The sequence below is a fragment of the Melanotaenia boesemani genome, chromosome 9, assembly GCF_017639745.1.
Source record: "Melanotaenia boesemani isolate fMelBoe1 chromosome 9, fMelBoe1.pri, whole genome shotgun sequence".
NCBI lineage: Eukaryota > Metazoa > Chordata > Actinopteri > Atheriniformes > Melanotaeniidae > Melanotaenia > Melanotaenia boesemani.
In genome coordinates this window covers 12757723-12781472 of record NC_055690.1, presented here as the reverse complement: position 1 = coordinate 12781472, position 23750 = coordinate 12757723, and the positions used below count along the sequence as shown (strand labels likewise).

General features: G+C 38.4%; 1 protein-coding gene across 1 annotated transcript in view; it reads left to right on the top strand.

Annotated features, from left to right (window-relative positions):
* Window positions 1-23750, top strand: part of gbe1b (glucan (1,4-alpha-), branching enzyme 1b) — a 75679-nt gene that overhangs the window by 31429 nt on the left and 20500 nt on the right. Inside the window, exons 11-14 of the mRNA XM_041995554.1 lie at window positions 7791-7901; window positions 7992-8163; window positions 18481-18665; window positions 22770-22900. Coding sequence (XP_041851488.1) covers window positions 7791-7901; window positions 7992-8163; window positions 18481-18665; window positions 22770-22900 — 599 coding nt within the window. The remainder of the gene's footprint in view (window positions 1-7790; window positions 7902-7991; window positions 8164-18480; window positions 18666-22769; window positions 22901-23750) is intronic.

Genomic DNA, 23750 nt, shown 5'->3' with positions numbered 1-23750 from the left:
CTAATCAAAACTGGTAACAGAGGTGATTTTGGTCTTCAAAAAGACATTGCAGCTCTGCTTTAAGATGATGTGACTTTGCCTCATCAGGACTTCTTATTCTGTGTAAAATTTAATTGCTTCTTCCATCTTAGATATAGCATTGAATATAAATTGTTTTGTTTTTTTTAATCTTGCATATAATATTCTGGTCACTACTCTATTAAGAATCCACCACTATTTCAGACAGACTTTATATAGAAATCTGCCCTTGCTCTTCCTCAGTTTAAAGGGAGTTGTCCCTTAAGCTTAAGGGCTTGTACGTCAAGTCAGCATGAAGAACAAGAGGCCCCCTACTTGGGTCTCTTGTTTGTTCAGACAAACAAGTTCTGAACAAACAAAATGGCACAATTGTCACTTAAAACGTACAATCCAAGCTTGCACAAAAAGACATGACTCATCACAGTGCAGAAGAATGCGCTCGAGCGAACATCATACACTAAAGGAAAGCAGAAGTCGGTCACTGCCACCTGCTTTCTCCTGCAATCATTTCCCATGTCAAACAGGCTCTCATGCTGAGCACTCGCTGATGGACACGACGCTGATTCTATAGTTCACATCTCTCAAAAGAAAAAAAAAAAAAAAAGAAAAAACAAGAGGCAGGCCGTCTGACAGTGGCAACTTGGCACAAACACTAAACATACCAGAGAGACAGATGTTCAGATGTTCAGGCTGTCATCAGCTGCAATGTGCATTCAGGACAGTTCAACCCCTTGTAATGTTCTCAAATGAAAAATCTTAGTTCAGATTCCACCTGTTTCCACTCATATCTGTTTTATAAAATATGTATCCTAACAAAAATCCCCTTGAATTGCATTAAATTATTTTTTGTCTTTCACATTTTATATCCATGAACCAAGTAAAAGAAGAAGGACAACTAAAGCTTATGTTAGGTTTTTATTTCAAAATCAAGTTGTCTTCTGTTAAAGACCAAAAAGAAGATTGCTGCCTCTGCTTTCATGTCTGTTCTGATATTTTTTTTACATGCTTACTTCCTCATAGTGGTTAGATGCTGCATTAGTTACAGTAAATAATGGAGATCAGAGGTCATGGAGATTGTGTTGGTTGGTCTTCTTTGTCCATGTGTGACTCAGTCATTATATATAAATATATCATATTGTATTGTACTATAAATGTGTTATTATATATAATGGTATTCAAGTAGTGGTTTATATCATACCTGGTATTGCAGACACAGCCTGTCACATCATCAGCTCTGTCGTTGCTAGGCTACAAACACAGTATCTTAACACATTCATTGCAATCTCTGTAGACTTGAACAATGTCTCCCTCTCTGCAACATTAGCAACATTCCAACAATTTATCAGCTGCTCCATCAGAGAAAATAAGACGTTGGACTTGTTTTATGCAACTATTTAAAAAAACACATACAGCTCCAGACCATAATCTGGTTGTTCCATCTCCACCAACAAACCAATCATTTAGCAGCAACGTTTCTTCACACAAACCATGTAATGGTCTAATGAAGCTGAGGATGCTTTAAGAGGGTGCTTTGAGGTCATAGACTGGAATGTCCTCTGGGAACCACATGGGGTTCGATGCCACGACTGAGTGTGTGACAGATTATATCAACTTCTGCGTGCACAGCATCATCCCAACAAGAATAGTGAGGTGCTTCCCCAATAACAAACCCTGGATCACCAGTGACCTGAAAAAGCTGCTAAACATAAAAAAGAAAACCTCCATGGAGGGAGACAGGGAGTTACTCATACAACACCAACATACATCAAAATAAATATTAAAAAGTGCAAGAAGGACTACAGGAAAAATTAGAAAGTCGCTCTAGCAGAACAACGTGAGAGATGTGTGGTCAGGAATGAAAAAGATCACCAGCTTCAAGTTAAAGGGGGATCAGAGGGATGAAGGTCTAGACCGAGCTAATGAACTGAACATGTTCTTCAATAGATTCAGTTCAGAACAAAGTTTTGCACCCTTTGATCTGGCTTTGAGGCAGATACTTGGAAAAGGATGTATATTTTTTGACTTGTGATATTTACCTTGTGGTTTTGTGATTTATTAGGGTATTTACATTTGACTTTTAACTTTAACACAAACTCTGTGAAATCTCTATATGCAGAAGTGCTTACACCGTTCTCTGACCAAGGATCTTTGATCCCGATGCAACTTCCCCTGGTTGAGTAAAGGTTATAAAAGACAAACCTTATTTATAAGCATGCAGCTCTGTGGGGAAAATGTGTTATTGGGTAAAGCAGTTTTCCTGCTTACTGTCAGAGATTTTGAGTTGTTCCATGTTTCCTTGAAGGTTATCATCAATCATGCTGCACAGCGGAAGGTGCAGCTGTTTTCTTCGATATCTTCTAGATAAAAAGCACCAAATGTCTGCACTCAACCACACAAACATACAGACAAATACCTGCTGAGGGAATGACAGTGAACAGCTTCCAGTCTGGCAGATGATTAGACAAAGTGAACCATGTTGTACGTCAGTGTTAACAGTTCAATTCTTTATGTACTCTGTGTTTTTGATCTACTGATAATGTCAAGCTGTAGCGAAGTGTTGATGATAATAAAATCAGCAAATTGGAAAAACTTCACCCAAAAAAAAAAAAAGTATCACTAAAACTTCCAACCTGAAGCAATGTCTAGTTGCAATGTAACATTGTGGTGGAGGAAAGACTAATTTTCTGCCTCAGCTTGACAATCAAGTCTATTCTACTCCACATAAATAAAGTACTTCTAAAGCTAATCACTGCAGGCCAAAGTGATAGCAGTATCCAGCAACGTGTTACCACCCAAAGCTGCATCCGTTGGAATGGGAGATTGTGGACACAAAATATTCACAATCCCTTCACAACAACTGCTGAAGCACCCTTTAGCTCAACACTTGAGTCCAAACTGCCACTGTGAAAGTACTTAATAGCACACAATGGGAAAACATTGTTTATAACTGTTCAGTCGTCAGGTCCATAACTGTGTAATGTTGAAGCCAAAGTAGCCCAGGGAAAAGCCCATGCATACCCAGCCAACCATCCAGAGACAAGACAAAAACAGAAAACAATGTTATTATCTGAAAGGTTTTTTTTTTTTCTTGCTGCTTCTACATGAGCAGACTAGCTGTCAGAAAGCTGTTGTTTCTACAAAGCCTGTATCGATAAAAATGCCACCCATTTACTGTCTGTATACAACAGTGTGTTTTATGAAATCACCTAATATAACTTTAGAAAATACATTTGTTGAACACAGACAGGCAGCGGTTTATCTCTGGGGATGTGTCAGCCTGTTTCAGTTTGGCTGCTGAATGAATTTGGATTACTTTGTGTGTTTGTTTGTGTGTGTGTGTGTGTGTACTGAAACCAAGGAGAGGCCTTTTGTGCATTTGAAGAGAAGTGAAGTCTGCAGAATTCTTAAAAAGCTTGTTTTTTGTAAGATTTGTGTAAAGCTTGGTTTTGTTTTTATCCACCAGCCCATTGTGAATGTTGCTGTATATTTACCCATATTTTAGTTAAAATAAAAATAAGAAAAAAAAGGCAAGGCAGAGTGTGTGACCTCGGCACAGCATGCATGCGCTACAGTTTCTTGTGTTTCTTGATGGGGGAAGTCTATGCATCGTTAATCAAGTCTGTCTCTCAGCAGTTGGTTTTGCTCAGTTGTAGAGCTGGTGGGAGGAGAAAAGAAGGTGAGAGAGAGAGTCCCAGACTTGACCTTCCTCTGTGAAAATGGTTGCTGGCTGTGCAGCCAGCAGCACTGAGCCACAGAGGTTCCATAGAATTATCTTCAGAACCCCTCTAGAGAGGCTGCTACTACTTTTCCTTTCCAAAAAAAAAAAGAAAAAATTGCTTTTAATGCACTATTTGTTTAGATACCTCTACTAGATGCATGTTTTCAATTAAATTTGTTGCCTCCCTGAGGAGAGTTGGTGCTAGAGGAGAGTTGGGGAGCAGTCCTGCATGTCTGTGCAGGGAAGCATTCATATGAACATGCCTTGGTAAAGTCAGTGAAGTGCACTCGGGGCTATCGTTGCCTCTTCTCACAGAGTGTCAATTAGGGAGGGATTTGAATGGAGTCAAGTGGAGTCTCCAGTGAGGTGTGTGTTGCAGAAAAGGATGGATGGAGAGGGGGGGGGGGTGTTTAGGAGGACAGCTGGGGCGGGGGGGGGGGACAGGAAGAAAGGGAAGGAAAAAGAGACAAAGACACAGAGCAACAGAGCTTATTTATAGATTCACATGTGTGCACGAATGAATCTCTCAGTTCCTCGGCTGGGCCTCACGCTGTGTTTCGTCCTCAGCATGACTGATTGATATGACTCATTTACTGGCTGCAGTAGGCTGTTAGGACCAACAGACTGTGAAAAATTAAGATATCCTAATGAGAAGAACAGATAAGGCACAAGTTTGGATGATTCGATCTGATTATGACCATAAAATGCTGTCACTCCTAATGGATAATGTTACAAAAGCCCTCTAATTTAACAAGCACCCTTCCCTCAAGCTACAATAGATTGAGATGTAATGAAACAATTAGAGGAAGAGGGCTCTGTGGTAGCCGCTTGTATAAGAGAGGTTGATGCAGAGAATTCTCCAGCATCCCTCTGCTTCTTTCAGCTGTTCAGCTTGAATGACCTCCATGTCAATTGTTTCAATTTTTCTTTCTGTTCCTCCATTTATTTTAATTGAATAAAATATCAGTCTGCACAGCTCTCTTCTTATTAGTAGCAGACAGGGAAAAGAAATCATTTCTAGTTTGTGTTACTTTGTTCTGTCAATCACGACAGAAAAACTTTCAATTAACATGACTTAAAAGAAGAAGAAGAAATCCAGGCTACCAGGAAGCAGTGATGAACCTCAGCTTGTTTATATAAACATTCCAGCGGCTTCATCGCCAACCTTTGAAGGATGCCCACTCTCTTTGACCCGCTCTGCGGTGTCACCCTCTGCGTGTGTGCTTCACATCAGCAGCATTTCAGTTTCATCCGGCCTAATTGTGCTCCGAGTCCACCTCTGTGCAGTGTTAACTAGTGGCGAAGGATTCCTTTTGCTAGACTTTTTAGAGAAAAACCGCAAGGGGATCGAAAGAGCGCCCTTCTGCAGAGGAAAATCTTGTTGTGACATTTCTGTTGGCAGAAATGATATTAAACTGTGAACATGTGAAGATATGTGGATGATAGCTTCATGAAGAGGATGGATAAGTGCACACCTTTTGGACTTTGCTCACCTCCGGGGGAGGCACTGTTTGTGTGATTAAAGGATGTCCCCATAGCAACTCAAACGCAACTAGCAGCAGATGTGCTTGCAAAGAGAGGAGAGGCACGATGCTCAGGTCAGTCACAAAATGTATAACAAGAGCTTGAAACTAAACTTGTCTCTGCCATTAAGTGCTTCTGAGCGCCATGTGATTGTAGTAAAGAGGCTCTCAAATCAGTCACAGCATGTCAGTGGCAGTGAAATGACCTCATCCTGCACTACTAGATTTTTTTTTTTCTTGTCTTAAATATATTTCTGGCTCTGCCTAATTAATCTGGGCGCTCTGGTTGGCTCCTGACAGCAGGCTTGTAAAGTAAGATTTGTGCACTGCTCATTATCATTGATGAAGTGGAGTGTCAGTGGTGCCAGGAAGCTCGGCTGGCCAGGGCTGATGTGGGTGAACTGACGGTAGAGAAGTCGTCAACCCATTCAGTTCTTTCTCTGCTCCGACAGTCCCACTCAAAGATTAATTGCTCCCAGACCACTTTTGCGGTCGAATTGAATTGTAATGATTCATAAGGAAGTGTAAAATATCTGATTGTAAGTAGATGTGAAAACGGCAAAGATGATCTCTGGGGTGTTTCCTGTAGATCCACTTGTTTAGGTTTTACATTGGAGCTGGGGTAGGTATTTGTATCTGTAAAGTGTCAAATAAGTGTGGACTTTCAGCATTTTTCATCATGGGTTCCAGGTCAAACTGACCTTGAACACTTACCTTTAAAAATTAGCATACAAATGTAAAAACTGTCATAACAGTGGAGATTTTTGGATAAAAATTTAAAATACAGTTCTGATTTATTTATCTAATTTAATTCCCATTCTAAATACAAACAGGACATTTGTATATGTATGACATTAGTTAGCAACCTTTAATAGATTTACTTAAGACTGGCAAAGGACAAATGCATTTGAAATATAGTATATGTACTGTGCTATGAAAACTGCTCTCATTTTCACTGTCAGGTGGTAAATCTGGTGACTGATGATGTTACCTTTGACCCACTGTCTTATGGTTAAGTTGTGGTGAAAGGGGAAATTGTGCCTCTGTGTTTTTACTGTGGAGCGTTAACGTGTTCAGTGTATGAAGTTTGGATCAAAATGGCATCAGTCGGTTTGTTTTAGTTCATTATGATTTCTTGTTATGAGTGTTAAAACATTTTTCTTTATCTTTAGAACCCATACATAACTTATCAAGAGCAAATGGTTCTCAGCATTTATGTCTTCTTATTTCTTAAATAACTTTTTTCGTCAAGCGTTTGATTTGAAAACATTGAATATGTTATGTATTAGGAATGGGAGAGTTCACATAAGCCCCCACAACCATATTTCCTCTTATTATCCATTTAGTTTTTTTTTTTTTTTTGCCATCATGTCTCAATCCACCTGATAAACCTTATTTCTTACTGACGTTATATAAAGCTGTTTTAGTTTAATAGAACTTGTAATTATTGTAGCTGGTGTACCTGGTAGCTCGGGTCAAACCGACATTAATGGGAATTAAAGTCCAGACCTTGATAAGGCTGACAGTCCACTCTCATCTCCTTCTGATGCCAGTGTCCCTACACCAGCTTGAGTGACTGAGATTGTCAGAAATGGTTAAAAACTCCAAGAATTGGTTGTAAATTTAGGTGATAAGCACCCTGATGGAGGGGTTTTGTTAGCATTGGCAATGAATACAGCCACACAAGGCATGGTACAGAAGATTGAATGTGAACAGATGGTGATATATAAAGTGGGATAGCCTCAATTTAGGTGGACCAGCCAGTTCATCTCAGACATATTGATCTGCACAATTTACTCTCTTTACTCAGAGGATTATGGCTCTGTAGAGTAATATAAAGGTTTCCTGACATGTCCATCAGCTGTCACTGCCAATTCCACTGAGCAGACTTCAGCCTGTCACTTAAATGGGTTTGCCAACTCCCCCACCAGCCAGGCAGTATGCCTGTTGCCAAGGGTTCTTGGAGGACATAAACTTTTTTTCCCCATTTTGATGATATTTTGGCTCTCTGGCCTTTCTGTTTGTTATTAAATTATCACCGTCCCCACTGTAGTCACCCACAGTAGATTTATTTTTCTGCTCTCTTTTTCTCTACCTCAGCTATGTGTGGAACATTTAATTACTAGTTTGGGTTAGCATGTCTTTATTGTAGCTCTGTGTGGGTAGATATGCTTTGACCCCCCCTCCTCTTGTTCTCCTTCTGACCTCTGAAAATGACTCCATTGGCAGGAAGTGTGCATGTAGGTTCTGACCTTGCCCATCTCAGGTTGGGAGAGCTGATGCCTTGCTACCCATGGGCTGTAGTGTAGTTATTAAAAACTCCATTACCACCATTCAAAGGTAGACATAACTCACAGTGAGGATATAGAGATGTCAAAACAGAGATTGATCCTAGAAAGAAGTGTAAGCCAGAGAAAACTCTGCCAGAACTGAGATACTGAGCTGAAAAGCATCAGTCAGAACCTGAATAGATCTCTCAGCTATACATCTATCATACCCTTTTTCAATAACCCTTCTCTGTCACTGTATAGATCCTGAAGGAGTTAAAGGATGAGGACTGGAACATGGGCGATATTGTCTATACTCTGACCAACAGGAGATATGGAGAGAAATGCATTGCCTATGCAGAAAGTCATGATCAGGTAAACTTTTCTACACTAATCTACAGTGGAAATTGTCAGCATTTTTTCAGCCATGAGTAATATTCTATGAAATATCCTGCACCTCTTTAGGCTCTGGTTGGTGATAAGACCTTAGCCTTCTGGCTGATGGACAAGGAGATGTACACCAACATGAGCTCTCTGATCCCCATGTCGTCTGTCATCGACCGCGGATTGCAGTTACATAAGATGATCCGCCTCCTCACCCATGGTCTGGGTGGAGAAGGCTACCTAAACTTCATGGGTGAGTCATCATTGAAACAGAGAAAATCTAACAATGCAGATGCTGACAAATTATACTTTAAGACAGAATAAATACTCATTATTAAATAGTGAATTGATAATCTGATCTACATTTAATTAGTCTGAGCTTTATTTGCTGTGTTAACACATATAACAAACCAAGCTGGCAATGCACCAAACTGATAGCAAAATGCATGACTGCCATTTTTATTCTCAAATACTTACATCTTCACTTATCTTCACTTCAACGGCCAATTGTTTCTGGTCCCCCTTTTAGAAATAATCTTGTAATGAGTCCTCCCTTGAACTGGTCCAGGTGGCAGATTTATACACCAGTGAAGACTCATGCAATCATTCTTTTGTCACATATTGGCTCTGTAAACTCTTTTAAAGGCTAATGTTAAGAACTGTTTCTTATAACCTGCTGCTTTCCATTGAAGTTGAAGTTTGTTTTTAGTAATATAGAACTTAAAGTTGAAATTTGATAAATCTGCGGAAGCTGGATATTTATTCTGGGAGCTGGGAATGTGACCTAGAAATTTCCTGCACATCTTTTTCTGTGTTTTTTAAATGCCAAAGTGGCAGCTTGTGCTCATATATTTCATATCTAAATTGTCTTAATATGCATTACTTCACCTTATTTAACAAATCAACCCACATTATTTTATGGCATCAGCTCTTTTTATGCTGCCATGTTCTACGATCATACTACATTTCTGTGTGGTTAATGTGAAATTAAAGTGCTTAAGAGTTGGTTGAGGTCATGATGTTGCAGTACTGCTTTCTTTGGTTCTTTTTATTAAAACAGACAAGGAGAATTATGTCTGATCCCTGTCATGAAATGTATTTCACCTGAATTTGAACTTCTCCATTCAGGCAGGCAAGATTATTCTCTAAATGTCAAGTGAACAGAAAGGGAAAGGACATTCACTCAATGCATTTTTCTAACTATTTTCACTACATATATGAACCTTTTTTTTTTCTTTCATGGAATAATATTCCATGAAAATAAGACTGATAAGCATCAAAGGAATATTTTGTAGTGGGGTTGACATCATTTTCTAGACCCGATGATAAAATACAGGACAGGTCAGATAGATTTCTTTTATTCCTCAAATGGATCCACTTCTCAATCACTGTTGAGATGCTCCTCATTTGCAACTCATCTGAAGTAGGGCTTGTCTTTCTCAAGTCCTGCTGGTAAAGATAATAAAATGATTATTAATGGTGTACAGTTGTAAGCTGACCTTGGGTGAAAGAAGTGCATTGTCTTGATATTTTGACTGTCTTAATGTAAATGCAGCATCTATCTATGATCCAACACATTTTAGTTCCACTAGGTGACTGGGTTCATTTAGTTAACCACTGAATCCAACCAAACAAAACATTTCTGCCTCCCAAGGTTTCCGTATCAGTCAGCATTGACAAAGATGTTGAGTGTTACTTGAGTTAAAAAAAAAAAAGAAAAGAAATACAAAGAATATCTGCTAAGTGGAGAATGGTGTATGGTGGGGAAGAGGAGAAGCATAATCAAAACAGCTTTTGGACAGTCATAACCAGACAGCGTAATGATTAGAAAGTTAGAGAATTGACACCATGTGGGCAGCTGAAGGGCAGTTGATAGTAATTATATCTGATTCTCTGACTAAAACATAGCTGAAAGGCACACTCTGCTGCACTCTAGGTGCTTTGTCTCCCCCCACGGATTTCTGTGCCATGCTAATTTCCAACCAATCACCGCAGCTTTGAAATAATGAAGGCATGATGAGTTGCAAACAATACTTCAAATGTTGATTTGGAAATGACTCTTATCAGGCATTAAAAAAAAAAACTCTACAAGTTTTACTTACTTTGCAACCAACATCAAGGCATTTCTGAAGCCCGTGCAAACGTATGCTCAGCTGTCAAAGGACAGTATTTAAGGTGGATTGCAAGGCATTGAGCCCCCCCCCCCCCCCCCCCCCCCCCCCCCCTAATTTCTTTATTGCCATAGAAATGGGTGCAGCAATTTATTAAAACATGAAACACATGGCACGATGAGTTGGGAAACTTTGAGTTTGACCAATACATTAAGCTTGAGATCATTTAGCATTGCAGCTGCTGTACTCTGTGGACGGTAGATGCACAGCTAAGATGATTTCAGATGCACCACAAGTGCTGATGTTTATAAGATCAGAGTAGCAGCTAAAGGCTTGAAGCAATCAGTGGAGCTTTTAAGATGTGCCATACCAATCCTGTCTGTACAATTGTTTTCCAAATTGTTTGGAGGTGAAGCAAAATTGGGAGTTTGGATTACGTTCAGAGGTTTTTTGAATGAAGAAGGTTTGGCAGTAGGTTGGTGAACTGGACAGCAGGAATGAAAAGCATTAGAGCTCAGGCTTTGCCTCAACACTCTTGTCATTGGTTGAGTTCAGGTAGCAAAAGTATTTTGGCCAAAACTGTGGAAAAGGTAGAGCTTGTCACACTTAGAAAAAAAAAAAGAAAAATTAAGTTTTTTTTTTGTTTTTTTTTATGGTATCTCATAATAACATGTTGGCTGCCTGTCAACTGCAGCTCATACAGAAGGACACTGACCCAAAAGATGCAAGTAAATCTACTAACAAAAGCGGATTTATCTATCAAAGAGGAGGTTCCTGCGCTGGTTATGAGTCAGTAACTAACTTTGAACCAGTGTCTTCTGTCCAGCCTTAAAAATAAAACTGGTGCTAAACTAGCACCAACACAGACATCATCCATCATCAAATCACAATTAGTCTGTGTGTGTCTGTAGTTTCATACGCGCATTTTCGATACAGGCTAAATGAACAGGGTGTAAATCTCAACCTTAAAATCAGCTGAATCATGTAATCATGACTTCTGTAGGTGTAATAGGTAACCTATCCTTTACAGCAATACAGTGGGAATATGATGTGATAATGACTAAATAGCCTTATTTAACCATCATGTTACAGCTACTCAGGTGTGAAGTCACGTCACAGTTCCAATTTTCCATAAATAACAGCAAGGCTGTGATAATAAATAAATAAAAAATAAATAAATAAATAACAAAAAAACACTCAGCATGGAGAATAGTTCAACTTTAAATGTCCTCATAAAGATCTTTTCATTCATTAGAGTCACTCTAAATATTCTCATTTCAGCTCTTAGGTAGCACAGTGATATTAATAAAACCTACAAAGTGCACCGGAAATGAACCGTTGTCTGGCTCCCTGAAATTAGCTTAAACATGCAGCGATTAACAGTAATAATGGATAAAAGCAACTTTTTTCTTTTTTCCAGAAGAATGTTACATCTGGAAACTGAAGAAGTTAGAAATGCTACAAAGACACCCTTAGAACTTTCTCAGAGTTCAGGTCATTACATGAGCATTAGGGAAATACTCGAGGAAAAAAAAGGAACAAAAATCAAGTAAATCTGAGATGACTTGCCTTGTCAATGGATCAATGATGGCAGAGTCATTTAGTCAGTGCTTTGCAAGAGCAAATTGTTTGAGCAAGCAAATCAATTTGAAGTGCCTAGCCTAGAAAAACCCATTTATTTACTCATGACCAATAGCAAACAGCACAGTACAAGAGGACAAAGGGAGCATCCATATTTGAGGTGCTGAGAGATGGATACTGTAAAGGATGTTGGACCGTCAATGACATTAAAGCACTCAGTGGCGTGGCAGTAATGAAACGCCTCAGTGGGTTTATCATTACATCAGCAGGGACAAAATGAAACTGCTCGCGCTTCCTGACTTTCAGAGCTCAAAGAGACTTAAGATAACCTTGCAGATTTACTGCCTAAATCTTTGAGCTAAAACTTCTCACAGTGCTTTGCATTCACAGAAAGCTTCGATGCAACAGACAGACGTTATATTGTAGCTTTGGACAGTGAATTGAAAAGCAGTGCTTCCTCCTCATACCGCTCAAATTCATAATCCTATTGAGAGCTAACTGTGCTTTTAGGCTTGTGGTTTCAGATGACTATGCTGATCCCATCTCTGCTGTTGGACCAGTAATGCTTACTTAATGTGCAAACTGGGAGTGGGAGGAGTGGGAGTGAACATTAACACTATAACAAGAAATCAATCTAGCAAGTGCAAATAATCATTGCATCATGGCTGCAGCTTCTTCTTTTTTTTTTTTTTTTTTACACTTAAAACCTTCTGTGACTCTTTGCCATTTCATCCCCTCTGATTCCTTCATTGATCTTTCTTTGGCAGAATCCTTTCAATGGAAAACACATTGATCCTTGGCTCCTACTCGTGCTGCTAATTACTAAGAGGAACTGTGTCACTGTCAGGCCCTTATCTGATGCAGGGCTGTGTAGACGAGTATTAGAACATGCCAGCTGAAAAGCTGACTGACGTAACCTTGCATAAATATGACGGCCCCACCCATCAATCATATTATAATTGAGGCAACGATGAATCTAATATTCAGATTTTTCTTTTATTATGACAACACAACATCCTAAACAAATCCCTAAATAATAAACAGTAGTAACTTTCTGAAAAAATGTCACTATATGTGTTACTGGTGAAGAATAAATGAAGATTGCACAAAACAAAAGTAAGCTTTTCAGGCTCGCGTAAAAAAGAAAAAAAATGCTTTCAGAATTAATCTGAATATCCCTTTGAATTATGCTGCTGTAGCTCTAAACCTCTATCAAATCATAGTACAATATGTGAACATTTTCTCTGCAAAGATCAACTCTCAAAAGTGAAGTAGAACGAAATTAGGGAGGTTTTTATACAGACAGTTCAGGCAAGGTCTCCAAAACTGCCATTTAGGCACAGTTATACACCATCTGCAGCCTGAAGGTTTAAAAGGTTTAGGGGAGAAAAAGAAAGTCGGGTCATAAAGATTTGAAACAAGTGTTCGTGTTTACCAAACATCAAACAATAGAGCAACTCTTTCACGTAAACCTATTGAGTAATGCATGACCTAGTGCCCTGCTGTTATGTCCACATATTATAGTTTCCTTTCCAACTTACTTCCAAAACGATGGGCTAATCTGGCTGAAATGCCTCTTTGTTGACTTAAATGCTCAGTAGTTTTAACAAAGCAGAAATGATCATTTAATTATTAGAAACGTCCTGTGGTGCTGTATCAGATATTAATGCCCACAATATCTTGTGAAAGTTTTTCATGTGTATGTCTGGGTGAGAATCCATCATAGTTTATTCATGATGGAATGTGCTGTTCGGTTTATTTCAGCTGTGGGAAAGCAGAGGAAGGTGATTATCATGGTGATTAATGCAGGCACATGGGAGGAACTGTGCCGTGTTATTGTAGAGAAAAGGAAAATGATTACCTAATGGAGGTGTGTCGAATGTATTTCTTTAAAGCTGAAATCAAAAGAAGAGTCAAAGGCTTCCACTGGTTGCTGAATCAACTTCTAAAGGAAACCAATCATCTCCACTAGATTTTAAAAAGTGCAACATTGGAAAACTGAAAATAAATAAGCAAAAGAGGCCAGTGCACTTGTGCGGCTAATGAAGTGTAGCTCTTTTGCAAGCTGTTTATCAGAACACTGGCCGGTGTCTCAGCTTGGTATCTTGGACAGACATTAGCAGGCAGATCCTGTTTTCATTCTCCAGCCCTTGTGTTTTTCTACATGCTAGTGAGTTTGTGTGTGTTGGCATATGAATATGCCCTCCAGGCGGCACACACTGTTGGAAAGAAATGAGTACTACAAGAACTGCTACTCACCCATTAATGGAGAAATCCACATTAAACATTCACAAACTGAGGATTTTGTTGTGCGGTGGTGATCTTGCAGCATTTGTGGAAGTCAAGTGTGGGTGTTTAAGTCCAGCACAGAGAAGCACCCTCTTGTTATTTTTATTTTTTTTTTTTTACCCCTTGTCCGGTAACCTCAGTCTGAATAAAAAAGGTGAATAGATTTGTTGTTTCCATTTGGTTTTTCTTCAATAAGAGGTCATGCTGACTGATTACAAACAAAATAAGGCCTGTAAGCATAAAGTCACTTTGACCTTTTATGTATCACGAGAGTTACATGGATCCACAGGGGAAAATCAAAAAAGAATGACTTTGTGTGACCGGCAGCAGTTGACTGTTTACTAGACAATACAAGCTCAGACAAAGAGAAACACAAGTTGACTTGATGTGCCATAAATAATGATGGAAGGCAGGTTGAAATTAGCTGTCCTGTTCTGCAGCATGATTAAAAGAAACTCTCATTAGATGAATAGAATTCTTTATTTCAGTTTTATGTCCCACAGCTGTGTTCACAGCAGCTGCTCAATGCTGACATCAGCCTCCGTTCATCTTTCGGTTGCCTTGTGTTGTGAAACACATGAGAATGTCAGTAGTTTTACAGGTCGTAACTGAAAAATGAAATTCTCGACCTGCAAATTGAGCTGTCAGAGCATCCTTCAAAACAGCATCTGCAACATATTTTATGACAATCCATCTGATAGTTGTGTCAACAATGCAGTAGTGAGGTGGGGGATGACCCAAGTTAAGTGTTAGCAGTTTAATAGTTGCTAAAGTATATCTGGACATATTCAGCAGCATTCCAGCCTTTGAGACATGCAGCTAGGTTTGTTTAAAGTTAAGTCGATGTAAGACATGAGTTGAAAAGGTACAGAGAAGCAATTATCTCTGCCTCAGCCTGTAATGTTTTAAAGAGAACCTTCAATAATGCAAAATCTTCAATGATAATTTTGCAATGATTTAATAATTGAATTCATCTATTCAAAAGTTGCTCTGAACTGCATCACAACTGGACAGTCTGGACAGACCTTGTGTACATGGTTGAATACCTGTTTAATGTATTTGTGGCTGGCCTCTTCATGTGATGTGTGAAGTACACAGTTTGAACTGTGCATTGCATGCAACTGTATGGATTCAATTCTTTTTTTCTTCATAGGAAAACTGTACATTGCTCTGCGACAGTTCTCACTCCTACATATATAGTACGCAACTTTGTGCAACACACACTGTCTCTCATGGGTATATTGAAAGTCATACAGGAAAATGTCAGAGCATCAAAGGTGCTATAGATGTTTACCAAGCAGCCTGATGCTGAATACACAAAAATATTGAATATTGATGTTTGACATCTGAGTATGGATTTCTTTTTTTTTTTTCATTTTCCCTGAGGTAATTCTTTAGGTACTCATTCTTTAGGTACTACTTAAAAGGTGGAGCTATGAAAATGGAGTTTCAGAGCACTCTTTTATGCCTCTCTATCCGTCTTGGTATGTGTCAAAGCTGCCTAAGTCCATAGAATAATATGCTTTTTTGACTGGCGCTATTCAACAGAAACATGTTTATTTATCTCTCCTTGTAGCCTTCTCAAGTGGGCTGACAATATAGAACACCAAGTCAGAAAAAGAAGGGATTGTATGGAAAATGCAAACTTATCTTAAATTTTTTTTTACTTTAATTTCATCCCACCAAGATATTTTCTCATATTATCTTTCTACTTTCATTTCATTAGTGTATGTACTTCCATTTTTACATTTCAAAACTTTCCAAAATGAGATGGAAATCGTTTACTACATTCTAGTGTTTCTCTTATTTCTCACAACAATTAAAAGATAGCATTAAAGATACGAAGTGATGAAGCTTTTCAGGTATTTTTGTGCTATTCTTCGTGCTAGATTACCCCCCCCCCTTAAGGCTTAACTTAAGGCTAAATATATAATATATAGCCTATATTGTTCCTTTCCCAACCTTTTTTTTGGAATGTGTTGCAGGCTTGAAATGCAAAACTGGATATTTATTGATAAAATAAATTTACTTTGGTGTAAAAGAAGAATAAATACCTTGAGTTATCAATATAAAATTCAAAGTTCTTTATCTCCACGGGGAAATCGTAAAGTTACTGTGGAAGTATATTATGTGTGTTTCATAGAGAAGTATTTTTTTATATTTTTGTTATATTTTTAATTTTCTAGGACACTAGTATCCTTTATTTTACAGGGAGATAAAAAAAAAAAAGTGTCCGTGTCTTTACTGTCCATTTTGAAGGTAGCAGTTCATGACCAGAAAAATGTATTAACCCACATTTTAATGCTTTGTGTTCACACAATTCATGATTTTTTTTTCTTTCTTGTTTTTGTTGGTGTTGAAATAGATCTGTTTATGTTGCAGAAGGTACTTTTGGTGGGAAAAAGTGCAGAATTTCCTAAAAAAAGAAAACAAGAAACAAATGTCTCTGTTAAAGTCAGCCAATCTTATTGCTTCATGTTGCAGCCAGTGGCTGGTGGAACATGAGTAAAGGAGAAATGGGCTCAATTAAATACAATAAAGTTCTGAAAACAAGCATCACGCATTCTGTTTATTAAAGAGAAGGAAAGAGCAGTAAAGTTTCTTTGTTTGTTTTTTTTTTTACAGACTAGAAGAAACTTAACGGAAGGTTTTGCTGCAGTCCTTCCAACAGAAACGTGCTTCAGGTCCTCCTTTATTATTTCATCCGTGAATAGATGGATGTAAATTTAATTGTTGAAATATCAAGGAGAAGTATCACCTTTAACTTTCTGCCTTTTGAAAGCAAGATCATCTTTTATTCACTTCGCTATTACCTGTCGGAAAGTTGATTTAAACTTTTGCATTCTAGATAAGCTGTGTGAAGCATATTATTCACTATGTTAGCCACTTTTCCTTCCTCACAGAACCTTTATCTTCCATTTATTGTCTGTAATTTGTGACCGGTGTGTCCATAGCTTTCTTCTTTCATTCTTGCAACCACAATGAAGGGGGAGACAGATTTGGTGGGAGATAAAACCAACAAACAATAAAAATCTTAGATAAAAATAGATTTTTTTTGTGATCCTTTTGACCTTCACTAAAGTGCTACAGTAGGTCCAAGCATTTGATGTCAGTCATAAATCAAGGATAAGGCGCATTATTTTACCACATATTAGCCTGTTTATTTATTGATTTTGCTGACCTCATGACCTACCTTGTTGCATCATAATTCCCAAAAGCCTACAAAATTCAAATAAATGTATCTTGTTGCTTGCAGCAAACACATTTATAAAATTTACTAATTCTGCTGTGATTTGGTTGAAATCCTAATAATCAAACCTTCTTTAAAAAGAAAAAATCTAAATTAAATTAATCTAAATTAAATATTGACATTTCCTTTTTCCATGTGAAGCGAGAACTCATTTGCTGTTACTAAATACATCATATATCACAGGTCTGTGAAATAATGTGAAATATTGGCACAGGAAACATGACATGGTGCACACAATACTCTGGAGCTCAGGGAAGAAAGTCTGATTGTCACTGCTGGTGTTGAGGTGTAAATCTTCTCTTCACATTTCACATGAAGTTGTGTGAGAGGCTTGTTATTCATGCAGTTGTCACAAGAAAAAAAATCCCCCCTTTTCTTCTTTCCCTTCCTCCCCATGTCTGCCTCTCTTGTATGTTTTCACTGCCCTATTTTTGAGGCAGTTGCTGCAGTGGGCTGCTTTTCTTGGCAGTCCATTTCTTTTTGTTTGCCACTTTTGAACACCTACATAATGTTTTTCATTAGAACCTGTTGTCAGTACCCGTCAGTTCCACTTCATCCTATCAGTCTTTTTTTTTTTTTTTTTTTTTTGTAATTTTTTTGTAATTTTTTTTTATTTATTTACTTTGGCTTCTATTCTGCTCTGTCTATTGTCTGTTTCAGTCTCTGCTGGGAATTCAATTATCCCTGCTGTTGTTTTATGATGTTGCCATGACATCCAATGACGGATTCATTATCTCATCTCCCGACATGAAGGGATGGTAACATCAAGGCTGTTATTTCATTCACATATACAGTCTGCATTCGGCTTCATGAAATAATACTAGTATCAACTGCTTCCTTCTTTAATTAACAGATTTTAAGGAAATCTGTGAAACCCATGGTTGGGAAGTGGAAAGTTTTGTGCCTTTGCTCAGACGTCTGTTCAGTGTTAAAAAAAATTAATAAAATATAAAATGTGACTTCTTTATCAATTCAGTATACAGAGATATATGTGCACAACACCTTCACTTTTTTGTTTTGTTTTTTGTTTTTTTGTTTTTTTCTCTTGAAAATACAGGATTTCAAGGAAGCTTGTCACACTGTAGTTAATGAAAATACTGCAGGAACATTGCGGATGTTTTATTATAGGAAGTACCAACCTCGGTAAGGGTGGTGAAAAGTTCATACTGTCGCTCAGTTTCCTGTATTTGATCTCTATCTTTGTCTTGTGAAAATTTCACAAAACCTCAGAGGTAAAAGAACTTCATAAAGCACAACACCATGGAGTGTGCTCATTTAAAGACAGTGTGACTTTCCCTTCATTATGGAAATTTTTTAGATAATACAATCTGTGTTGCAGGAAATGAGTTTGGCCATCCTGAGTGGCTGGATTTCCCCAGAGAGGGCAACAATCAGAGTTACCACTATGCCCGCCGGCAGTTTAACCTGTTGGATATAGATCACCTTCGCTACCGTCAGCTCTACGCCTTTGACCGGGACATGAACCGCACTGAAGAAAAGTACGGCTGGCTGGCAGCTCCACCTGTAAGGACAGCACACACTCACCTTACTTTGTCCAGACTTTCAATGATAAAATCATATCAAAGTGTTGCAGTTCATCAGCAGTTTTAATCTGAAGCAGCACCTATATAATATCTTTTTCTTATTTCTTTGTTTAGAAGTAATTATGTAGGATTTTTTCTCTGAGGATAAATATATTCTGAGGCCACCATCTTTATACACCTGCTTAGTTTTCCTGCCGAGATGAAAGGACCATAAACGGAGCTCATTTTGGAAGTGTCTTGTTTCTCTGGCTGCTGTCAAGTTGAACAGTAATAGATTTCACTCTCTTGCTTGAGCTTCTGTCTTTGCCTGCAATTGAAAGAATAAATGATGTTTTTCTCTTGAGGGGTTCGTAGCAAAGTAATGGGATAATGCAAATGGAGAGAGTAGCTAAATTGACAGGGATTAGAAGCAAGAGTGTGTAATTGATTCAAAAATACCATCCCTCACCATCCCTTGGAATCGGTCCTCAGATTAAAGCTGCTTCACCTTGCTATGTTACAAGATGACCTGCTGACAGAGAATAGGAGGAATATCACAGAGCATAATTACAGACATACCTGGGTCACTGGGATCGTTTCTGCTTGTGTTCTGTCGGTCAAAAGTATGTTCTGATTTACTAAAGGATACATCCTGGAGAAGTAAATGAAGCCGAGCTTTGGAAGTAAGACAGAGGAAAAGAAGAGCTGCATGGGAAAATGAAGGGGAATGTTGATCCCAGAGGATGCTACTAGCAGGAAAGACGAATACATTTGGCACCGCTGCTGACCTGCTGCAGACTTGAGGCTGTTTTTTCTTGGCTTTCTCTGTGTTTTTAATGTGAAGCCATATAGTAAATGACAGCTCTACAATATACCCTGAAGACATCATCTAATTATGCTTTTTCTTTAACTTACAACATCAAATCATGTCAAAAACATTTTTTCAGGTTATACAGGATGATGTCTGTACCCTTTAGTGGTTTTCAGTGTAAAATGCTCTTTTGCTGGGATGGTAAATGAACTGAACCTATATTTTCTAGTCCACTCAAAGCACTTTTACACTACGCCACATTCACCAGTTCACACAAACACACACACAGCACTAGGGCTGCAAAGATTAGTTGATGTTGTCAACAATAGTTGACAATAAAAACAGTCAACAATGAATTTAACCGTTGACTTTTGTCGGCAAAAAAACAACAAATAACAAAAAAACCCACAGAGTAGGACATCTCCTTACACTGTTGGTTTGAACATCTCTGCTGAGAGTTGCACTTGAGACATCGTCTTCTTTTTTTTTTATCTCTGCTGAGAGTTGCACATGCACAATAAAGTTCGCCAGGGGAAAAATAGGGCGGCAGGGAACAAAACGGCAGCAGAGGATGCCAAAAGTCTGGGACTCCTTCACATTACACTTACAGTTTTAATTAAATACATGTGAGATTTGTAAAGCTGACCTTGCGTACCACGGAAGTACGTCTGCAATGCTCGAACACTTAAAGAGGAGGCACGTCGGATTTACTTAACACAACCTCATGCAAGATTAAAAAGCTGGAAGTGAAATAAGAGCCATTTAATAATTATAAGATACCTAATTCAATTCGTCGACTAGTCGTTTTAATAGTCGATGACTAATCAATTATCAGAATAGTCATTAGTTGCAGCCCTATACAGCACTTTTATTGTTACACACTGTTTTCTCCTATCACTCGCATTCATAGATAAACACAGATGGACATGATAAACACATCCTGGAATCAATCCACCAACTACAAACTTTATTTTTCAGCTTGTGAAATGTTTGACTTTTTACATCAGTTGTTATTTTTACGTTTTTACTGCTCAGAAGAGTAAGAGTAAGATGAGCCTACAGTTTGAGCTCAGAACGCGTATTCTCACAAATACCTGGAGAAACAATCCAGATATAAGAACGAAATGAACACAGACCTTTACACTACGTGAAGTTAAACAAGTTTATGCAGATTTTTAGATGTCAGTATACCCAACCGTGACACCCTTACCTGTCACCATTTATTCTGCTGAGGTAGAATCTACCAGAAACTTCACCTTCACCTGTGTCCCATCTTTTTCCCCAACCAAACCAACTACAGATGTTTCATATTCTTGATACAAAGAAACTTCAAAATTTTTAAGACTTTGAAATTCATAACCTTTGTACTTGTGTCCGTAAGATAGTGGTTCCGATAAATGAACAGTTTTCATTCTGAATGACTGTTTGCACAAACCTAAAATATTTAGAAAAGCTACCTGTAGACCAATCTTCAACAAAAGATGATTATTCAGTTCCAATGGATTTTGATAGTGATCCTATGTTCCAGTCTTCCTGCACAGAAGCCCCAAAGGAAAAATCAAAAAAACCATATTCACTTATTCAGGGACTAATACAGTATCCGAAAAAGACTTTGTAGGACATCACTCACAGATAATGTTCAAAGATTCAGCTATAATAACCAGATAAGTCTGAATCCTCTGTGGAGCTTATCAATGACATTGCCAAGGTAATTGCGTTTATTAGATATATTCTACAGCTCAGCGAGTTCAATATTTCACTGTGGTGGGTGGATCCAAGGGCGTTTTGGAGTTGAAATGAAAAGCATAAGATGATCTGTCAGCAGCTTCACTTGTTGTTTCAGGAAAATGAACTTAGTTTAAATAGAAACAAGCAGGCAGTTTGTTTAGAATGAGAAGAAATTAGATGCTAGAGGTATAAAAAAGTGATTAAATCTCAATAAAAAACCAGCACTCTCTGGCACCCAGTGTGATCCGTGTTACAAAACCCATTATTACTTTCCTGTCCTTCCCTGTACGTCCCTGTTTTCTAGACTTACAACAATTACAGACACCCCTAAAATATCCATGTGGTGGAAAGGTAACTTAAATACTTTTTTTTTAAGAAATAAGCCTTATTCCTTTGATTATTTGTTTTATTAAGGTCATTAAAGGCAGTTATTTCTGCAGTATAACTTAACAGGTTAAACACTGAATCAGTCACATAGGGTTGCCAAAGCAAACTTCAGGCTGAAGGTCAGATCAGTGCATTTTTCAGTGTCAGTTTTGGGTAAAACCAAAATTTAAATCCCCCTTTTTTCTTCTGCAAACTGTGCCGAACGCAACTACAGCTGACTGAACGCAAGTTCCACTGAAGAATAGAGGCAGAGAGAATGGATCCCAGCTTGTAAAAATATTGAATTTCAGTGGTTGTTTTGTAAATATGCTCTGCCTCAGAGTGCTGACTTCATAAATAAGGATTTGCCCTGCTCTCTTTGCCTGGATAAGTTTCACTCAAACTGTTTCAGGTCGGCGAGATGCTGCAGGCACAGAGGGAAACAGAAAATCTGCAGACTCTTAAGACCTAACAGACTAAAAGACGTTGCTTTGATTTCAGGCGACCGTATGTTTGTATCTCACAAGGGCATTTCTCTTGGTGCACAGTTAGAACATATTGCATTATCATTTCGATTTTCTAACAAACATCAGGAGATTTAGAATATAATCTGGGCTGAATGTCTATTGGTTGATTTGTTTTTACATTTATTTATTTACAAGAAAAATCCAAAAATACTTTTGACCACAACTTGACAGATGCAGGTTAAATTTATTTTGCAATGTTACTACTTCAGCTCTCTCTAGGAAATGGACAGACTCCAGACTTTCAGCTCGCTTCTTAACCTCCATCCTGTGTGCCTGTCCAGTTGCAGGGGTGCTTATCATCTCCTTCAGCTGTGAATCTGCTGCCCTGAAATTGGCTTGGGGAGCAAGTCACTAAAAATAGGGGGTTTGGGTGACATTGATAATCTCTGCTAATGATACGTTAGCAGTAGCTCGCTCCACAGGAGAGTGGCGCCTTTATCATGTGCAGCTGTCTCAAACTGACAGCGTCTGTCTTGCACCACCCTGGGCTGCTGCTTTCTGCTGATGAGTGCCACCTGAAATTTGATGTGGAAATGCTTCTCAGCCTGTTTGGAAATGTGAAGTCCACTGATATAATGTACCCCATTATAACTGCCTAAATCCAGCATGAGAAAGGTAATGACTATTCATACTTTATTAGCTTTTCTTTTTACTCCTTTTTCTCCCCCTCCAGGCTTTCATCAGCGCCAAGCATGAAGGGGACAAGGTCATTGTGTTTGACAGGGCAAACGTGGTCTTTATCTTCAACTTCCACCCCAGCAAGAGTTTCCAGGGCTACAGGGTGGCTGTAGAAGCTCCAGGAAAGTATCCTTTATAACTCATGTGTCATGTCACTGCTTCTTTCTTTATTTAAATCTTCAGACATCAGCTTAACTCCAACACACCACATTGCACACTTGCAGTGAATAGCAAAGTAAAAAAGTCCTGGTTGCTTCCGTCTTTTACACAATAACTTGGCTAATCTTTTGTGAAAAATCACTGCCAAGATTTCAGCCGAGAGAGCAACACGACAGCCACGTCCCACTTAAATCAGCTGCATTTGCTAACTCTGCAGGGCTGCTAATATATCATCAAGTTCCAAAAAAAGGCCACAATAACAATGTGTTAGCCACATAAAACAGGTTATGGATATAAAATCTCCTTTTCTTTTTAGCGAGCCAGCTCTCAAGCATCTTTTGAAAGCATCCTTTTTCTTCATCCCTGTCAGATTTACATCAAACACTTCTTTAATCTCCACTGCAGGTCATTGATGATTTTGAAGTCTTGACTTGTCAAATAAACTTTGAGGAGGCCACAAGACATTTTGGTTACTAAGAATCACACCTGAGACAACTCTGTGCTTGGAAGTGGATTAGAGAGGGGTAAAAGTAAATGAGACTGGTAAAGACCCGCAGCTTTAATGGCAGTGTTTTCTCTGAGGCTGCTACTTTTGTGTTGTAAATTTAGCAGTAATTGTTGAGGGGAATATGAGTCAGTTGTTTATTGTAATGTTGTTATGCTGTTAGAGAGAAATAATATCAGAGCCCAGTGATTCAGAAACACTCTCTTTAGCAACATCGGCTGTCAGGAATTTAATGAGTCCCACAGTTGTGATTACACCAGGCTTAATGATCAGGAATGTGGAAGGGGACAAGAAGCTGACAGATCTGTATTC